This window comes from Anomaloglossus baeobatrachus, chromosome 1 (genome assembly GCF_048569485.1).
Source record: "Anomaloglossus baeobatrachus isolate aAnoBae1 chromosome 1, aAnoBae1.hap1, whole genome shotgun sequence".
NCBI lineage: Eukaryota > Metazoa > Chordata > Amphibia > Anura > Aromobatidae > Anomaloglossus > Anomaloglossus baeobatrachus.
In genome coordinates this window covers 848,684,810-848,700,764 of record NC_134353.1, presented here as the reverse complement: position 1 = coordinate 848,700,764, position 15,955 = coordinate 848,684,810, and the positions used below count along the sequence as shown (strand labels likewise).

At 51.5% G+C, this 15,955-nt stretch overlaps 1 protein-coding gene across 4 annotated transcripts in view; it reads left to right on the top strand.

Annotated features, from left to right (window-relative positions):
- Positions 1–15,955, top strand: part of BDP1 (BDP1 general transcription factor IIIB subunit) — a 260,324-nt gene that overhangs the window by 79,301 nt on the left and 165,068 nt on the right. For all 4 annotated transcript variants that reach the window (XR_012727216.1, XR_012727217.1, XM_075325283.1 and 1 more), the window contains exons 10-11: positions 5,841–6,092; positions 6,790–6,948. Coding sequence is in view for 2 of the 4 variants with exons in the window: in XM_075325283.1 (XP_075181398.1) it covers positions 5,841–6,092; positions 6,790–6,948 (411 nt within the window). In the remaining 2 variants the exon portion in view is untranslated. The remainder of the gene's footprint in view (positions 1–5,840; positions 6,093–6,789; positions 6,949–15,955) is intronic.

The following is a 15,955-nucleotide window of genomic DNA, read 5'->3' as shown; positions in this document are numbered from 1 at the left end:
CGCCGCCCACCGGCCGTTCAGCAGAGGGGAGGACACTCCTCTCTGAGGAGATGTTTCCCTCCCCTGTATCTCTCCTTGGCCCTCCGGTTCCCGCTCTTGGGCTAAACCCCGCCCCCCCTCCTCACTCCGGCGCCTTTTTATCAGCATTCACTCACTGATCGGCGCTGGCTGCTGCAACTTCTGCATCCACTGGGGGTCCAAGCTGTGGAATCCGGAGGGCACACAAAAACCGGTCTGGTAAGCCACAACCTCTGGTTGTGGGCTTTATTATACACTCTCAGGGGGTCATTCTAAAGGAGTGTATTCTTTACTGCAGAGCCTCCACCTCAGCAGCATGTCTCTCACTAGGAGCAAGGCTGCAAGGCTGTACTCTATATGCACTGCATGTCAGCTCATTCTGCCTGAATCGAGCACATAGCCACATTGTGATGCCTGCTCTAACATGGTGGTGCCTCAGCCTGGAGCCTCCTCAGGGGTTCCTCCGGCTGCTCCGGCCCCGGTGGCTGAACCCCTGGCTTGGGTAGCATCTTTTTCCAGAGCTATCTCCCAGTCTTTTGCCGACTCCATGGGACAGCTGTCCCGGACTCTGCTGACCATGCATCAGCCCCCTTCTCAGGGCGCCTCTGCTGCTCCGACTCGCTCTGCAGAGCTAACAGAGCATGTTTTAGGACCCCGTCCTCCTAAACGGAGACGCAGGGACTCTTCTCCTTCCTCGTCCCACGGCTCTGATTCACGAGCTGAATTGCAGGGCGAGGAGGATACTTTTACTGTGGGCTCAGACGCTACCTCTATGTACCCCATTGATTTATCTGAGGGTGATGTGGATGTTAGTGACTTGATTGCATCCATTAACTCCGTACTGAACCTCAATCCACCAGTGTCAGAGGAACAAGCCTCTCTGGTAGAAAAACACCAGTTTACCTCACCTAAGAGAGCAAGGAGTATGTTTTTTAACCACTCCAGTTTTCAGGCCACTGTTACCAAGCCCAGAGCCTGTCCTGACAAACGCTTCCCAAAGCGTAGTTCTGATGACCGTTTTCCCTTTCCACCAGAAGTGGTCAAGGAGTGGGCTCACTCACCAAAGGTAGACCCTCCGGTGTCTAGAGTCTCAGCCTGGACAGTCGTATCTGTGGCCGATGGCACCTCTCTTAAGGATCCCACTGACCGCCAGGTTGACCTTCTGGCCAAATCTGTATATGAGGCGGCAGGAGCCTCGTTCTCCCCGTCCTTTGCAGCAGTGTGGGCTCTTAAGGCAGTCTCTGCTTCTCTGGCGGAGATACATTCCCTCGCCAGGGACTCTATTCCCGAGATGGTTGCCTTAACTTCCCAGGCTTCGGCTTTTTCATCCTATGCCATGTCTGCCATTCTGGAGGCTTCTCACCGCACGGCGGTGGCTTCCGCTAATTCCCTCGCGATCCGCAGGATCTTGTGGCTTCGAGAGTGGAAAGCAGACGCTTCTTCCAAGAAGTATCTTGCTGGGCTCCCCTTTGCTGGGCTCCCCTTTGCTGGGTCCCGGCTGTTTGGTGAACAACTGGATGAAATTATTAAGGAAGCTACTGGCGGGAAGAGTACTTCCTTGCCACAAACTAAAACCAGGAAACCTGTCCAGGGCAGGAACCAGTCGAGGTTTCGTTCCTTTCGTTCCTCTAACTGGTCATCCTCTAAGCCCTCAGCTTCGTCCACTAACTCAGCCAAGGATCGAAAACCCTGCTGGCGCGTGAAGCCGCGTCCTCAGAAGAACGGAGGAGCCGCTGCCACTAAGGCAGCCTCCTCTTGACTATCTGGCTGCGCCAGCAACGTCCTGGGTCGGTGGCAGGCTCTCCCACTTTGGCGACGTGTGGTTTCAACACGTCTTCGATCAGTGGGTGCGGGATATCATCTCCCACGGCTACAGGATAGAATTTTCTTCCAGCCCGCCAAACAGATTTTTTATGTCCACTCCCCCCTGCTCCAAAGCCGCCGCCTTCTCACAGGCCGTGGCATCCTTGCAGGCCAACGGAGTAATTGTTCCGGTTCCCGCCCGGGAACGGTTCAGAGGTTTCTACTCAAACCTCTTCCTAGTCCCCAAGAAGGACGGTTCCTTCCGGCCCATCCTGGATCTCAAGCTTCTCAACAAGCATGTTCAGGTGCGGCACTTTCACATAGAATCTCTGCGATCGGTCATTGCCTCAATGACCCAAGGAGATTTTCTAGCATCCATCGACATCAGAGATGCTTATCTGCATGTGCCAATTGCAGTTTCACACCAGCGTTGGCTACGCTTTGCAATCGGAGAGGAACATTTCCAATTCGTGGCTCTCCCCTTCGGGTTAGCCACGGCCCCTTGTGTGTTCACCAAGGTCATGGCAGCAGTGGTTGCGGTTCTGCATCTCCAGGGGTTGGCAGTAATCCCCTACCTGGACGACCTTCTAGTCAAGGCCTCATCCAGTGCAGACTGCCAGCGGAGTGTCTCGCTCACTCTCGCCACGCTTGTTCAATTCGGGTGGCTTGTCAATCTGCCCAAGTCCACTCTGACCCCGACCCAGGAACTTACGTACCTAGGGATGCAATTCGAGACTCTGCCGGCACTTGTGAAGCTGCCCTTAGTCAAACAGCAGTCCCTTCATCTGGCGGTGCGTTCTCTGTTGAAGCCCCGCCGTCATTCCATCAGGCACTTCATGCAGGTGCTGGGTCAGATGGTGGCGTCAATGGAAGCGGTTCCCTTTGCTCAGTTCCATCTGCGTCCTCTGCAGCTGGACATTCTCCGCTTTTGGGACAAGCGGACCTCTTCCTTGCACAGGCTAGTGGCTCTGTCGCCACAGACCAGGAGCTCTCTTCAGTAGTGGCTTCGGCCCCTCTCTCTGACTCAGGGATGCTCCTTCCTGACTCCGTCCTGGGTGATCCTCACCACGGACGCCAGTCTCTCCGGCTGGGGAGCAGTATTTCTCCACCACCGAGCACAGGGCACTTGGACTCCGTCCGAATTAGCCCTCTTGATCAATTTGCTGGAAATCAGGGCTGTACTTCTAGCTCTCGTAGCCTTTCACCACCTGTTGGCGGGCAAGCACATTCGAGTCCAGTCGGACAACGCGACAGCTGTTGCCTACATCAATCACCAGGGCGGGACTCGCAGCCGCCTGGCGAAGTTGGAGGTTCAACGCATCCTTCAGTGGACGGAGGACTCCAAGTCCACCATATCCGCAGTCCACATCCCAGGCGTAGAAAACTGGGAGGCAGATTATCTCAGCCGTCAAAGCGTGGACAGCGGCGAGTGGGCCCTGCATCCGGCAGTGTTCCGGTTAATCTGCCGCAAGTGGGGCACTCCGGAAGTGGATCTAATGGCATCCCGGCACAACAACAAGGTCCCGGTTTACGTGGCTCGCTCCCACGATCCTCAGGCCTTCGCAGCGGACGCGCTGGTTCAAGATTGGTCCCAGTTCCGTCTGGCCTACGTGTTTCCCCCTCTAGCTCTCTTGCCCAGAGTCCTACGCAAGATCAGAATGGAGGGCCGTCGGGTTATAATCATTGCTCCAGACTGGCCCAGACTGCTCCAGACTGCTCCGTCTGTCCGTAGAAATGCCGTGGCATCTCCCGGACCGCCCAGACCTTCTCTCTCAAGGTCCGTTTTTCCGCCAGAATTCTGCGGCTCTCAGATTGACGGCGTGGCTCTTGAGTCCTGGATCCTGACTGCTTCAGGCATTCCTTCCGAGGTCATCTCCACTATGACTCAGGCTCGGAAGTCTTCCTCTGCCAGGATTTACCACAGGACTTGGAGGATTTTCCTGTCCTGGTGTCGCTCTTCCGGCCATGCTCCTTGGCCGTTTTCTTTGCCGACCATCCTGTCCTTTCTACAGTCCGGTCTGCAGCTAGGACTATCCCTCAATTCCCTCAAGGGACAGGTCTCGGCTCTGTCGGTATTGTTCCAGCGGCGTATCGCCCGACTGGCCCAGGTGTGCACCTTCATACAGGGCGCATCTCACATCATTCCTCCTTACCGGCGGCCTTTGGATCCCTGGGACCTTAATCTGGTCCTCACGGCCTTACAGAAACCCCCCTTTGAGCCTCTTAGGGAGGTTCCTTTGTTTCGACTTTCACAGAAAGTGGTCTTTCTGGTGGCCATAACTTCTCTCAGGAGAGTCTCTGATTTGGCTGCGCTCTCTTCGGAGTCACCTTTTTTGGTTTTTCACCAAGACAAGGTGGTTCTTCGTCCGACTCCGGATTTTCTCCCTAAGGTGGTGTCTCCTTTCCACCTTAACCAGGACATTTCTTGCCTTCCCTTTGTCCGGCCCCTGTGCATCGCTTTGAGAAAGCGTTGCATACTTTGGATTTGGTGCGGGCGCTCCGAATCTATGTGTCACGCACCGCCGCTCTTAGGCGGTGCACCTCTCTTTTTGTGCTAACCACGGGTCAGCGCAAGGGTCTCTCGGCTTCTAAACCGACCCTAGCTCGTTGGATTAGGTCGGCCATATCCGATGCCTACCAATGTTCTCAGGTGCCTCCACCGCCAGGGATTAAGGCGCACTCGACCAGAGCTGTCGGTGCCTCCTGGGCTTTCAGGCACCAGGCTACGGCTCAGCAGGTTTGTCAGGCTGCCACTTGGTCTAGTCTGCACACCTTTTCGAAGCACTACCAAGTGCATGCTCATGCTTCGGCAGATGCGAGCTTGGGCAGACGCATCCTTCAGGCGGCTGTCGCCCATTTGTGAAGTTAGGTTTTGCCTACTTCTCAGTTTCTGTTTATTTCCCACCCATGGACTGCTTTGAGACGTCCCATGGTCTGGGTCTCCCATAAGGAACGATGAAGAAAAAGAGAATTTTGTTTACTTACCGTAAATTCTTTTTCTTATAGTTCCGACATGGGAGACCCAGCACCCTCCCTGTTGCCTGTTGGCAGTTCTTGTTCCGTGTGTTTTCACCGGCTGTTGTTGTAGACAGAGGTTCCGGTTATTCCTGGTTTTACTCTATCTCTACTTATGGGTGGCTGTCCTCCTTCAGCTTTTGCACTAAACTGGTTAGATTTGTCATCCAGGGGGTGTATATGCTCGGAGGGAGGAGCTACACTTTTAGTGTAGTACTTTGTGTGTCCTCCGGAGGCAGAAGCTATACACCCATGGTCTGGGTCTCCCATGTCGGAACTATAAGAAAAAGAATTTACGGTAAGTAAACAAAATTCTCTTTTTTTCATGTAATAATAAGAATTAGAAAATGCCCAAAGCCATTCAATACACCAACCCCAAACTTGAGGAGTAGAGAGGGAAACAATGATTAAACGTTCTCCTTATCTGTGTACACCTGACACTGATAATGTCAGAACGTTACGAGAAACTTGCGGCAACCAGCACCTTAGAAATATCTAAATGGATAAAGAATGGGATTTACTGATTTTAAAGAAGCTTCTCGTCCACAAATGAGATGTGAAGTGTTTAGGGTTGGGAATCTCTTACAAAATGGTTTGCTGATCTGTTAATGGCTTCTGATCGGATCAGCAAGGGTCTGACACCGGCACCTCCACAGATCAGCTGTTGTTGGTGTCAACGGCAGCAGCAAGCAGCTTGAAGTACTCAGTTCTAGAGCTGGCCCATCTTCTGATAGCGGCCAGGTACTGCCATTGAAATCAATAGGAGGTGGATCTGCAGTACCCGGCCGTGGTTGCCATCAGAAGACTGGGCAGCTGCAGAACTTAGCATTTCTGGCCCCCTGCTGCCGCCACCGGCACTGAGAACAGCTGATTGGTGGTGGTGCAGGGTGTTGGACCCCGATCGATCAGACGTTGATGACCTATCCTATGAATAATCAATCAATGTTAAAGTATTGGGCAACCTCTTTATAGCATATTAATAGATTTGATTGCTGTAACAACAGATAAAACTGCCGCAGAACAAATCCTTTGTGATGAGGAATCTGTCATATCGGAGGAGGAAGGAGCGGATACAGGAACAGCTGAGAAGGAGAACAAGCGATCTCTAGTGGCTGATGAATGCTCAGGGGCGGCTGATCCTCTCAAAAAGAAAAAGGCCAAGAGGAAAAAAGATAACACAAAGAAGCCGGAGGAGGAAAATCGTGAGTCGCAGGATGATGATTTAACACGGATGCCAAAAAAGAAGCCTAGGAAAAGTGAGATATCATTCTCTTCCCCTACAGAACTGGGTATTTTCTTTATACAGTCTACACATACAGGTGTTGGTACAATTATCCCATCGGATTGTTTTTTTTTACCATTTTACTATGGTTTCCCAACAAGGAAAAGAGCCATTTCACACATCCGGCATTTCGCCAGTTTGCTGGATCCGTCACACTCCAGTACAGTGTAATACAAAATGGCATTGCGGCAAGCTCCGGGCACATGCTCCAGTCACATGACAGCATGTGACCGGAGTTTGCCACAATGCCATTGTACTGTATTACACTGTACTGGAGTGTGACGCATCCGGCGAAATACTGGATGTGTGAAACGGCCCTTATTTATCAGACTTGTGCGTAAAACCCATAGGGCACTTATATAGCCTAAAAGTTATGTTTTGTAGTGGAAAACCGAATTGAGGTTTGTGGGAAAATAAGGAAGGAAATAAAATCATACCCCCCCCCCCCCAATGTTCTGATAGTTATAGACCGCAATAGATACTTTTGTGTTTTATTTATTGCAAGCCTTTGCCCATAGGCTGGAACTTACCAGTGATTAGGTGGGAGGAGATCCAGTGTACACAACGTAGAGAACTCTCGTGCTATAATGTACCTTGCTTCTATGCATCCATTGGTACTGTAATGTACAGCCTTTCCTTATCTGAATGAGGTGCTCATTATGTCTATATAGGTAAGACCCCCGCACCGGATACTGACAACCAATCTGAGCTTCACTCAGTAGACGGGGATGGAAATCCTAAGGAGACCCTGGCTGAAAAGAAGACGAGGGTGCAGAAAAAGAAACCTAATTACGAAGAAACTGTGACGGAAGAGGATGATGAAAATGATGGTAAATTATAGATTTCAGCTACCCACAGCTGTTGGATTGAAATCCAAACATTTCCAGCAGTATTGGCTGACAATGAAACGGGTGGCTAAAGGCTCTCCAGTATTGGGGGTAAGGTGGGGGGCCTCTGAGGGTTTGCTTATTTCTCTCAGCACCATTCTATTTAGAAAATTGGGAGTAGCTCCTGTACAAGTGTCTAAAAAAAAAAAGTCTTCTAGACCGTGCTCCTCCCAGATGTCCTTTTCAGCTGCACACTAGACTCTGCATGTTTCACTAGCTCGTAGATTTGCCCCCGTTAGATATCTGGACACTTTGTCTTTTCTGGCAGATTCCTTTCCAAAACCTGCCTGAAAAACTCTTAAAGGGAACCTGTCAGGTGCAATATGCATCCAGAACCACGAGCAGTTCTGGATGCATATTGCTAATCCCTGCCTAACCGTCCCTGTATACACTAGCATAGATAAAGAGATCGTTAGAAAAAGTATTTCTAAAGATCCTTTATGATATGATAATGAGGGCAGGGACTAGTCGCATGGGCGTTAGTTCCTGCGCTCATTCCACTCTCTTAGCATGTTAGTATGCCCACAGAAGCGTGTGAACACGTTATTCAATGCCCACTGCCCAGCATCATCAGCAGTGACGCGTGTACCTGAGTCTGCTGTCATTGCATCAGATGCCAGGCAGTGCGCATGATGAGAAGACCGGGCACTTCCGGTCATGCGCACTAGACCTCTCTAAAAGCGGGATGCATACACCCGACTTCATAGTGCGCATGACCGGAAGTGCCGGGGACTTCTGATTATACACACTGCCTGGCATCTGAAGCAATGACCGCAGACACAGGAGCGCGTGTCACCGCTGATGACACTAGGCTGTTGGCATTGGCTCTGTGGATGTGCTAACCTGCTAAGAGGGCAGAATGAGCGCAGGTACTAATGCCCTTGCGACTAGTTTCCTATAACTAAATGCTGAAAAGAATAAACTTATACATTTCTATGGATAAATCACTCACTGTTCATATGTTCAGGTTTTTTTTTTTTAGCTATTCTTAATCTCTTCGGGTTTCCAAAGACACCAAGTGGTTAAAAGACATGATCTCACCATTGTGCAGGTGTTTTTTGTGCTTGGGAGATGCTCTATACTTAAAATACAAGTTAATTTTTGAATGAAAAACTGCTAGTGTTTCTTCATTGTTGACTGGAGTTAAATATACGCCCGTGCTTCTTGAAGAGTCTTCCTCTTGAAAAATTCTTCATTTTTGCCATGCTGGAAAAGTTGCTGTGTGAACCTGTCCCTAAGGGCTTTGTCAGTTGGAAGACATTCCAGGACTGATTTATCAAAATGTTTCTGCCAGAAAATAAAATAAGAAAATACTTTTGTAAAAATTTTACGGAATTCAGAGTGGAGCAAAAATGTTGTGACTTTTGGCATTTACATGAGTTACGTCTGCTCTTTAAATTTAGCAAAAGTGCCAGCGTTTCTTATGCCCGAAATGTTACACTAGTCTCTGACCTGGAGTAATATTTCTGGCGAGGTGCACTGACACATGGTGCTGTGAAGATGCGGAGTTGTGGCATAGCCTCCTAATGAATTCCCCAATTCTTCATTAAAGGGAACCTGTCACCAGTTTTAGGGCCTATAAGCTGCGGCCACCACCACCGAGCTCTTATATACAGCATTCTAAAATGCTGTACATAAGAGCCCAGGCCGCTGTGTAGAACGTTAAAAACACTTTATAATACTCGCCTAACGGTTGCGCTGTGGTGGATTTGGGTCAGATGGGCTTATCCGGTGCCAGCACCCCCTCTTTTGTGTCCTACGTCATCCACACTCGTCTGCATTGAGGTCCTGCGCAGGCGCACTTTGATTTGCCCTGAGGGCAGATGAAAGTATTGTAGTGCGCTTGTGTGGGAGTGGCAAGTGTGTATGACGTAGAATGCGTCATGCACACAAGCTTCAGAAGAAGGATGAAGATGGCTGAAAGAGCAGGCGCCGGCACCGGACAACAGAGACGCCCATCTAACCCAAATCCACCGTAGCGTGACCGTTAGAACATAAAAAACACTTTAATACTCACCTAACGGTCACGCTACGGTGGATTTGGGTTAGATGGGCGTCTCTGTTGTCCGGTGCCTGCTCTTTCAGCCATCTTCATCCTTCTTCTGAAGCTTGTGTGCATGACGCATTCTACGTCATACACACTTGCCACTCCCACGCAAGCGCACTACAATACTTTCATCTGCCCTCAGGGCAGATCAAAGTGCGCCTGCGCAGGACCTCAATGCAGACGAGTGTGGATGACGTAGGACACGAAAGAGGGGGTGCTGGCACCGGATAAGCCCATCTGACCCAAATCCACCGTAGCGCGACCGTTAGGTGAGTATTAAAGTGTTTTTCTTCATCGTTCCTTATGGGAGACCCAGACCATGGGTGTATAGCTACTGCCTCCGGAGGACACACAAAGTACTACACTCAAAACGTGTAGCTCCTCCCTCCGGGCTATATACACCCCCTGGATGACAATCTAACCAGTTCAATGCTTTGTGTTCAGGAGGTCACACACACACATGCATTTTCTGATTTTTTAATTTTTAAGATTTTTGATTTCAAAGATATGGAAGAAAAGCGGGTCCAGTCTGGACTCCCGGCATGTCCCTTCTCACCCCACTGTGTCGGCGGTGCTGTTAAGGTTGACTTCTTTTTCGCTCCTAATTGGGAGACCCAGACAATTGGGTGTATAGCTATTGCCTCCGGAGGCCACACAAAGTATTACACTTAAAAGTGTAAGGCCCCTCCCCTTCTGGCTATACACCCCCAGTGGGATCACTGGCTCACCAGTTTTGTGCTTTGTGCGAAGGAGGCAACACATCCACGCATAGCTCCACTGTTTAGTCAGCAGCAGCTGCTGACTATGTCGGATGGAAGAAAAGAGGGCCCATACAGGGCTCCCAGCATGCTCCCTTCTCACCCCACTTCATGTCGGAGGTGTTTGTTAAGGTTGAGGTACCCATTGCGGGTACGGAGGCTGGAGCCCACATGCTGCTTCCTTCCCCATCCCTTTTTACAGGGCTCTGGGTGAAGTGGGATTCTATCGGTCTCCAGGCACTGAGACCGTGCTCCATCCACAGCCCCTGGTATCTGCTGGACATGGAGCGGAGTATCTTCAGGGACATGGCCCTGCTACATGGAGGTACTCTGTGTCCCTGTGGGGACCGCGCAGACACACGGCAGCACTGCTGGGTGTGTTAGTGCGCCAGGGACAGCGGCGCTGTCCGCACTAGTGCCATCGCACACCACAGCGTTGCTGGGTGTGTTAGTGTATTGGGTGACTACTGCGCTAACCGCCGCTGCCATTTTTATTTAAGGCGCCGCTGGGATTTGTGGTGCGCCGGGGACTTCCGCGCCGGCCAGCACTGATATGCCGGCCGCGCTTATTAACTCGAGTCCCCGGCTTCTGGGCCTAGTCTCCCTTCGTTACCGCCCACAGGCCTGACAGTCAGGGTAGGGGCGTGACGCTGCATAGCACAGCAGCGCTGAGAGCTGGAGTATGTTTTGCATACTCCACCCCTCTCACTGTGTGCACTGTGAAACCGGATTCCCGCACTTTCTCAGGCACGCCCACGGCTTCCTTCTCTACAAGGACGCCGGCAGCCATTAGTGTCAGTTTCTGTACGATACAGAGACAAGTGTGGAAGACCCTGGCATTCTGATAGTCACACAATCGCTGCAACAGGCGTTAAGCAGCACCTGTGGTGCTAACCCCACTAGTGCAGAAGTGCACTTATAGATATGCTTGTACTATATACATTGCACTGTTTGGTCGCACGTTGTATATACCCTCCTGGATTGTGCGGAGGAGTTATCAGCATATTCTCTGTGTAAAACAAAGGTGCAGAACCACATGTTTTTCTATGCAGCCGGTACAGCATGTACGGCTATACGGCCGGCAGGTTACATAGACCCCCATTATATCCAACTCAGCCGGAGTCTCTGCTAATGGCCAGAGGATGAGGACGGTGTCTGCAGTATTTACTGACAGATTTTCTGAGACTATGGCTATGATACTAGAAGCCTAGCAGTCCGGACATGTCTCTCACAACATGGGCACTGTTGAATCATTGATCCATGGCCCCCCTCAGTGTGAACAACTAACAGCTCCGGGAATGTCACACGCATCCCAGAGTCACGACTCTGCACAGACGTCAGTCCCAGACAGCCTAAGCGGGCTCACTATGAGCGGCCCTCAGTTTCATCAGGGTCCTAGCAGAAGGACTCTCTGTGTAATGAGGCGGAAGTAGCGGCTCAGGATTCTGATCCTGAGACCGCTCTCAATCTGGATACACCTAATGGTGACGCCATAGTGAATAATCTTATAGCGTCCATCAATAGAATGTTGGTTATTTCTCACCCAGCTCCTCCAGTGGAGGAGTCAGCTTCACGTATTTTTCTGGACCACTCTGCCTTCAGAGAGGCAGTCCAGGAACACCACACTTATCCAGATATGCGCTTCTCCAAACGGCTTAGGATACACGTTATCCCTGCCCTCTGACGTGGTCAAGGACTGGACCCAGTGTCCCAAGCGGCATCCTCCAATCTCCAGGCTTGTAGCTAGATCCATAGTTGCAGTGGGAGATGGAGCTGCACTTAAAGATGCCACTGACAGACAGATGGATCTCTGGTCTAAATCCATCTATGAGACTGTCGGCGCACCGTTGGCTCCAGCATTCTCACCCTTGGGGCACTCCAAGCTATTTCAGCTTGTCTTACACAGATTGACACGGTTACACGTACATCTGTGCCGCAGGTGGCATCCTTAACCTCTCAAATGTCTGCATTTGTTTCTTACGCGATTCAGGTTGCCCTAGACTCTGCGAACCGTACGGCAGTAGCCTCCGCTGCTCCGTGTTTTTAAGCAGAGCCTGGTCTGCTCGTTAAGTGAATGGAAGGCAGATTCTGCTTCCAAAAAAGGTTGCTTAACCAGTTGCCTTTTTCTGCTGACCGACTGTTTGGTGAGCGTTTGGATGTAACCATTAAACAGTCCAGGGGTAAGGATTCATCCTTTCCTCAGCCCGGACACAACAAACCCCAACAGAGCAGGAGGCAGTCGTGGTTTCGGTCTTTTCGAGGCTCGGGCAGGTCCCATTTTTCCTCGTCCAATGTGGACTCAAAAGGATCAGAGGAGCTCAGATTCTTGGCGGGCTCAGTCACGCCCAAAAAAGAGACAGTCTGAAAACCCGCTTCCAAGGCGGCTTCCTCATGACTTGCGGCCTCCTCTCTCCGCATCCTCGGTCGGTGGCAGGCTCACCCGCCTTGGCGATATTTAGCTGCCATAGGTCAATGACCGTTGGGTGTGAGACATTCTGTCTCACGGGTACAGGATAGAGCTCACTTCTCGTCCTCCAACTCGATTCTTCAGAACTTCTCCACCTCCCGGCCGAGCCGCTGCTCTTCTGCAAACAGGGTGCACTCTATAGGCAGAAAGAGTGATGACCCCCGTTCCTCTTCAGGAACAAGGTCACGGTTTTTACCCCAAATTATTTGCGGTGCCTATAAGAACGGGCCGTTCCGTCCCGTTCTGGATCTAAAACTGCTCAGCAAGCTCGTGGACACCAGGCGGTTCCGGATGGAATCCCTCCGCCATGTCATCGCCTCAATGTCCCAAGGAGATTTCCTAGCATCATTAGGCATCAAGGATGCTTATCCACACGTGCCGATTGATCCAGAGCACTAGCGTTTCTACGCTTCGTTATAGGAGACGAACACCTTCTGTTCGTAGCTCTACCTTCCGGCTAGCGACAGTCCCACTGGTCTTCGCCAAGGTCAGGGCAGCAGTAGTCACAGTCCTGCACTCTCAGGGTCACTCTGTGATCCCATATTTAGACGATCTACTTGTCAAGGCACTCTCTTAGGAAACATGCCGACACTGCCCGAACGTTGCGCTGGAGACTCTCTAGAGTTTTGGGTGGATCATCAACTTTTTGAAGTCAGATCCGACCCCGACCCTATCGCTAACATATCTAGGCATGGAGTTTCATACTCTCTCAGCGATAGTGAAGCTTCCGCTAGACAAACAGCATTCACTACGGGCTGCAATCTCTTCTTTAAGAACCAGTCGCACACATTGAGACGCCTCATGCACTTCCTACGTAAGATGGTAGCAATGGAGGCAGTTCTTTTCGCGCAGTTTCATCTGCGTCCACTACAATGTGACATTCTCCGCCAATGGGACGGGGAGTCGACCTCCCTCAACAGAGTCGTCTTTCTTTCTCAGGCGGCCAAGGAATCTCTACGGTGGTGGCTTCTTCCCACCTCATGGTCAAAAAGAAGGTCCTTCCTATCCCCATCCTGGGCGATAGTTACGACAGACGCGAGTCTATCAGGGTGGGGAGCAGTTTTTCTCCACCACAGCGCTCAGGGTACGTGGACTCAGCAAGAGTCCACCCTTCAGATCAATGTTCTTGAACACAGAGCAGTGTATCTTGCCCTACAAACCTTCCAACAGCAGCTGGACAGCAAGCAAATCCGACTTCAGTCGGACAACTCCACAGCGGTGGCATACATCAACCACCAAGGAAGAACGCGCAACCGGCAAGCCTTCCAGGAAGTCCGGCAGGTTCTGATGTGGGTGGAAGACACGGGAATCCACCCTGGCTCGGGGGATCGAGGAACCAATTCTTGAAACCTACAGTTCTACTGGGCTTCTGGTTCTCTCAAGGCTGAAGGCCCATTCTACCAGAGCCGTGGGTGCATCCTGGGCATTACGGCACCAGGCTACGGCTCAGCAGGTGTGTCAGGCACCTACCTGATTGAGTCTGCATACTTTTACCAAGCATTTTCAGGTGCATACCTACGCTTCGGCAGACGCCAGCCTAGGTAGATAAGTCCTTCAGGCGGCGTTTGCCCACCTGTAGGAAAGGGCTGTTTGACGGCCCTATCACGAGGTATTCTTTTACCCACCCAGGGACTGCTTTTGGACGTCCCAATTGTCTGGGTCTCCCAATTAGGAGCGAAAAAGAAGAAGGGAATTTTGTTTACTTACCGTAAATTCCTTTTCTTCTAGCTCCAATTGGGAGACCCAGCACCCGCCCTGTTTTCTCGGGGTTTTTCTGTTTTTTCGGGTACACATGTTGTTCATGTGGTATGGTTCAGTTCTCCGATGTTTCCTCGGATTGAATTGGTCTTTAAACCAGTTATTGGCTTTCCTCCTTCTTGCTTTGGCACTAAAACTGGTGAGCCAGTGATCCCACTGGGGGTGTATAGCCAGAAGGGGAGGGGCCTTACACTTTTAAGTGTAATACTTTGTGTGGCCTCCAGAGGCAATAGCTATACACCCAATTGTCTGGGTCTCCCAATTGGAGCTAGAAGAAAAGGAATTTACGGTAAGTAAACAAAATTCCCTTCTTTACAAGGCTGGAGCCTTCACATGCCGCGCTCCTTCACCATCCTCTGAGGCTCTGGCTTGAAGTGGGAGCCATCACGGTCCTCTCTGCTTGCAGGAGACCGGTCTCCATCCGCAGCCCTGTCAGGTTCCTGCCGGACGGAGCGCTTAACCCCCCCCCCAGGGACCTAGCCCTGCGTCTCAAAAGCTAAGTATTGAGACGTTTTTCAGAGGTCCCGGGTACATTTATTGAGGGGAGAGTATGTTTTGTAACTCTGCTGTGTTTTCCGGCCGGTTCTCTAGGTTTTTCCAAGGGAACCGCGCCGAGGGTGCCTGCTCGTCGGCCGCATGTAAAAATCTAGGCCCCGGCTTCAGTCGCGGCCTAGTTTCGGTTTCAGTCCCTCTGCATGTCAGTTTTTGCAGGGGAGCAGTGCGGCGCCGCCCACCGGCCGTTCAGCAGAGGGGAGGACACTCCTCTCTGAGGAGATGTTTTCCTCCCCTGTATCTCTCCTTGGCCCTCCGGATTCCCGCTCTTGGGCTAATCCCCGCCCCCCCTCCTCACTCCAGCGCCATTTTATCAGCGTTCTCACACTGATCGGCGCTGGCTGCTGCAGCTGCTGCATTAACTGGGGGTCTGAGCTGTGGAATCCGGAGGGCACACAAAAAGCGGTCTGGTAAGCCACAACCTCTGGTTGTGGGCTTTATTATACACTCTCTCAGGGGGTCATTCTATAGGAGTGTATTATTTACTGCAGAGCCTCCACCTCAGCAGCATGTCTGTCACTAGGAGCAAGTCTGCTAAGCTGTACTCTATATGCACTGCATGTAAGCTCATTCTGTCTGAACCGAGCACATACCCACATTGTGATGCCTGCTCTAACATGGTGGTGCCTCAGCCTGGAGCCTCTTCAGGGGTCCCCCCGGCCGCTCCGGCCCCGGTGGCTGAACCCCCGGCTTGGGTAGCATCTTTTTCCAGTGCTATCTCCCAGTCTTTTGCCGACTCCATGGGACAGCTGTCCCGGACTCTGCTGACCATGCATCAGCCCCCTTCTCAGGGTGCCTCTGCTGCTCCGAGCTCTGCAGAGCTCTCAGAACATGTTTTAGGACCCCGTCCCCCTAAACTGAGACGCAGGGACCCTTCTCCTTCCTCGTCCCACGGCTCTGATTCACGAGCTGAGGTGCAGGGCGAGGAGGATACTTTTACTGTGGGCTCAGACGCTACCCCCATTGACTTATCTGAGGGTGATGCGGATGTTAGTGACTTGATTGCATCCATTAACTCCGTACTGAACCTCAATCCACCAGTGTCAGAGGAACAAGCCTCTCTGGTAGAAATACACCAGTTTACCTCTCCTAAGAGAGCTAGGAGTACGTTTTTTAACCACTCCAGTTTTCAGGCCACTGTTACCAAGCCCAGGGCCTGTCCTGACAAACGCTTTCCAAAGCGTAGTTCTGATGACCGTTTTCCCTTTCCACCTGAGGTGGTTAAGGAGTGGGCTCAGTCCCCAAAGGTGGACCCTCCGGTGTCTAGAATCTCAGCCCGGACAGTCGTTTCTGTGGCCGATGGCACCTCTCTTAAGGATCCCACTGACCGCCAGGTTGACCTTCTGGCCAAATCTGTATATGAGGCGG